Source organism: Populus euphratica, unplaced genomic scaffold (assembly GCF_000495115.2).
Source record: "Populus euphratica unplaced genomic scaffold, PopEup_1.0 scaffold49.1, whole genome shotgun sequence".
NCBI classification, from domain to species: Eukaryota; Viridiplantae; Streptophyta; class Magnoliopsida; order Malpighiales; family Salicaceae; genus Populus; species Populus euphratica.
The window spans coordinates 1442254-1446889 of NW_011499875.1; the positions used below are offsets into that span (position 1 = coordinate 1442254).

General features: G+C 35.3%; 1 protein-coding gene across 1 annotated transcript; it reads left to right on the plus strand.

Moving 5' to 3' along the window:
* Nucleotides 1-1079: 1079 nt before the first annotated feature.
* On the plus strand, nucleotides 1080-3444 carry IKU1 (VQ motif-containing protein). Its single transcript, XM_011029879.1, has 2 exons — nucleotides 1080-1926; nucleotides 1959-3444. Exon 2 carries the CDS (start codon nucleotides 1967-1969, stop codon nucleotides 2936-2938), a length of 972 nt encoding a protein of 323 aa, XP_011028181.1. The 5' UTR covers nucleotides 1080-1926; nucleotides 1959-1966; the 3' UTR covers nucleotides 2939-3444.
* The last annotated feature ends 1192 nt before the right edge of the window (nucleotides 3445-4636 follow it).

Genomic DNA, 4636 nt, shown 5'->3' on the forward strand with positions numbered 1-4636 from the left:
TCATTAATATTGAATAAGATTACAATATTTTTTTAATATTTCTATTGTAAACTTCTTATATTTGTTTTTAAATTTATTGTTTTCATATATTGTTTTTCATATAAGATTGCAAGATTTCTAATTGAAACTTACTTTCACAATAAGTTTTTGCTTTAAAAATAATATATATATTTTCTTCAAAATAAAAAAAATGTGCAAATAAGGGTTTTTTTATTAAAAATTTATATTTTATTTTTTAGTTCAAATTGTTATAGTTTTTCTTAATATTTGTCTGATTATTATTGCTTTTTATTAAATGAACCATGCTACTAGTAAAAAAAAAAAAAACTATTCTGTTGTCAAAAAAATATAAATTAAATAAATTTGAAAATAAACTTTTGACATAAAAATATATTTCTCTTCTATAATTTTATTTGTTCCCCCCCCGCGCAAATATCTATTTTTATTATTACATAATTAAATAAAAATAAATTTTAAAAAATAAAGTTACTAAAATTGGTTAGGCCTATGATTTGAGTCATGATATGAACTCAATCTTGGTTGACTAGGGTCAATTCAAAATATTATTTTTATTTTTATTTTTTAAATAAAAATAATTTTAAATTAATATTATATTGAATTTTTTAAATAAAACTAAATTTTGATGAGGTAATGAATATACCTATAAAGTCAACTTACATTGATTTAATTTGAAAGTCATGTAAAATAAAAAATTATAAATTTAATAATATTTTTTAAAAACTCTTTACAACATTTTACTGAACAACTAACCAGATATTATAATATAATATGCTTTTAAATTTTTTTTATTAAAAATATATTAAAATAATTTTTTTATTTTTAAAACTATCACTTAAAAATAATAATAAAAATATAAAATTATAAATTTGATATTTTTTAAATAAAAAATAACTTTAAAATCCAAATTAAACCAAAAAAACAAACCCTCCTTTCCCACCTAACCCACATCGAGGTTTCACACCAAAGCCGGTTTATGCATAGCAGACCAGCCCAGAAAAGCCCATAAAAGAAAGAAGAAAAAGTCACGGTAGCAAAGTCCAATTGTAATGGATTGTAATAACGTGTTAGCTGTTATGTCTAAAAGGGCCCCACACCCACCTCTCTCTCTTGCTTCTATTTCTCTCTCCATCCCATTCCCAACTACAGCATTCAATTCCTTTGTTTTCAATTATACGCACCATTGAATTTGACTGGCTGGTCTCTGTGATTGTTAGGGTTTCTTTCCTACGCTCCTCTTTTTGCTTGCTTTCTTTCTGGAAATATTTCCGGATTCTGCTCTGCAGTTTTCAAGCCAAGCCTGCCTTCCCGTACCTCGTAATTTTTCTTCTCTTGCGCTTACCTTTTTTTTACTTCTCCTCCTTTCTTCCTTGTAGAAAAACAAGGTGGGGCTTACTTTGAATTTTTGGGTTTAGAGTTGCTACTACTTTCATTTTTGGACTTCATATATATATATTTGGCTTTTGATCTCTTCTGTTGGGCTTTGCTCTCTTGGGTTAAGTTTTTCTTTTCTTTGTTTTGGAGAGATTTGGATTCTGTAGCTTGGGTTTCTTATGCAAGGAATTGGGTTTTGAGGTGACTAGCTTTCCAGTTGATTCTATCCAATTTTGGAATTTTAGTTTTGGAGAGACGAGACTAAAAGGGTATGCTCTCTTTGCCTCTTGAATATCAGCTTTATATCTTCCATTTTTTTTTTTTGCTCTTTTGGCATTGAGCTATTAGGGTTTTGATGAGCTTCATTTTGGAGTTATGGGTGTTGCCCTTGAAGCTTTTCTAATGTTTTGACTTTGTGGATATATTCAGAATAATAGAATCTAGCGTATTCAAGCTTAAAGTTTGGAGTTCTGGGTATTGTTTTGAAGCCTTTAATGGTTCGACTTTCTGGTTAAATCATAATATTGGTATCGAGTTGCTAGGAACAAGCTTTTTTTTTTTTTAAAAAAAAACAATGGATAACTCGAAAAACAGGCAGAGTGATCACTTGGGAGTGAACAAGATAGGCAAGAATATAAAGAAGAGTCCTTTGCACCAACCCAATTTTGCTAACAATCCCAATAGGCAACAGCCTCAACCTCAGGTCTACAACATAAGCAAGAATGACTTTAGAAACATTGTTCAGCAACTAACTGGCTCCCCTTCACAAGAACCTTTGCCTAGACCTCCCCAGAATCCTCCGAAGCCTCAAAGTATGCGGCTACAGAAAATTAGACCGCCTCCTTTAACGCCTATCAATCGACCTCATATACCCCCACCAGTCCCAGCTCCAGCAGTGGCACCTCCAGTTCCTTACCATAATGCATTCGTTAGGCCAGGGATGCCACACCCACCTGGCCAATTTGGGCTACCATCTCCAACAATGACGCCGCCTTTTATACCTGGGGACTCGGGTTGGGCAAGTACAGCAGAGTCTCCTATTTCGGCGTATATGCGCTACCTTCAGAATACAATTATGGACCCTGGTCCAAGGGGAAACCAAGCTCAATCTCCGCTACAACCCCATCCACCACTACCACAAGGTCGAGGGCAAATTCAGCCTCAACACCAACCGCCTTCTGGTGGTTTGCTTCCGAATCCATCTCTGGCTCCAGTACCCACGCCTGGAGTGAATGGTCCTGCCCCACCTGTGCCCAATCTCTCTTCCCCATGGATGAATGGTCCTCCTTGTTTATCCTCACCAACATCTCAATTCCTTTTGCCCTCTCCTACTGGTTACATGAATCTGTTGTCCCCGAGGTCACCTTACCCATTGCTTTCTCCTGGGGTTCAGTTTCCTCCACTGACACCAAATTTTGCATTTTCACCTATGGCTCAGTCAGGGATTTTGGGTCCAGGGCCTCAACCTCCACCTTCTCCGGGCTTTTTTCCTTTATCGCCTTCAGGTTTTTTCCCTGTCTCAAGTCCAAGATGGAGGGATCAATAGTCCCATGAGATAACATTGTTGTTTGCGGACTTCTGTGTTTGATGAGAAGCTGGTGCACTCTTTGAGGAGGCTTATCTGTGATTCACAGGAACTTCAGTTGTGAAAATGATCATCACTGCTTGTGCAAGAGGTCTAAAAAGTTGTAGTCTTTTTGTTTATTGAACTTTCTTTGTTTTTGTTATCATTTTGTTTTGTTGATAGTCATTACTAGTTGTGCAGCTTGTACTGAGATTAGAATCTTTAACAACTGCAATTATTTTAATTTCTTGGATAAATGTTACTTGGGTGATGTAGTGAAGTTCAGACCCAAGTTGACTGGACACCTGAACAAAAGCTGTAACATGTAAGACTGCTGTATCATGAAAGGAGGTAGGTTTACAGACACCAAAATTAGCATGTAGGTTTTTTAGGAGAGAATTCTTATGTACTTGTACTGTTGTGGATTAAATCTCAGTTGCTTTGAAGTTCAATTCTTCTTGGGAAGGAATTCTAATGCAGTTCTTTTATTGTTTCATGTGTTATACAATGAAAGAAAGATTCATGGTGTTTCAATTTTAGATCATGCTGTTTGGTTATTACCAGTTGCTGGTTTTATTATGTTATCAGCTATCCTGTTGTTGTAATTAAGCGTGAATGTTCTGTTTGTGCTTTATTGTCATACCTGCTATACAGGAAGGTAAATAGAAAACTAGATATAATTTGTTCTTCTGATTATTCCTGTGTTAAGGAAACATGTGCTATATTTTTTCAATAGATGTTTGAACTTAGAAGAGCATCTTTCAAGGTTTGTTTGCTATCCACGTGCATCTCCAATTTGTCTAATGCTGTTTATTCTCATCAGCTTGAATTCATTATTTCCTTGTATTAATGTCTTCATCTAACTTGCTCACAAAAACATTTCAACCTTAAGCATGGTAAAATATAGGCTTTAGTTTTCATCCCTCAATAGGCTGTTTTCCCCATTGAGTTCCTTTTGTAATGCTTCGACAGCATTTCTGAGTCGACCATTGTCTGCTGAGGACTGTATTCCCTGCACTGCTCTATTATTATACCACATGATTGTGATTGAACATTGACCTGTCGCTTGTGCTTTCAAGACCTAATTGCTTTTGAAGTACATAGAGTGTTTGGCATGGTGTTCATTTTAGAATAAGGGAGGTGAGGTTTAACAAAATAATAGCATCTCGTTGTTATGATCAGTTAATGGGAATTACACAATCAGGTGTGTTTAGAGAAAGAGTAACAACTAAAGCATGACACAGGCACGCGCCTGATGGGTGAAGGTGGAAAGAAGGGCAAGGATGCCTGGACTTTGAATCTTAAGCAAAAGCCATTGGCTAGATAGGTCAGCACAGTAGCATGTCATTTGGTTGTACCGGGTGAAGGTTTGAGCTGATGAGTTCTAGTTAAGTGATGGATTGATGGGTTGGAGCTATTTTCTGGAATCAAAGACCCTGTTGCTATTAGGATCAGTTTCAAAGAGTGTGCATTGTATTTAAAGTGGTTTTTCTCTTTCACTTGTACTATTCTGGCCCTGTTTTTGTTCTCTGGTCTTGTCTGGTCTGCATCGATGTAGAAGTTCATTTAACTTTTGGGGTATGTACACCATATGGTATCACAATTATTTGCGGCACAAGGTCACAACAATTCTTTGGGGACTGAATTTCATATTTTTAATTTTATATCTGTGGTTATTGT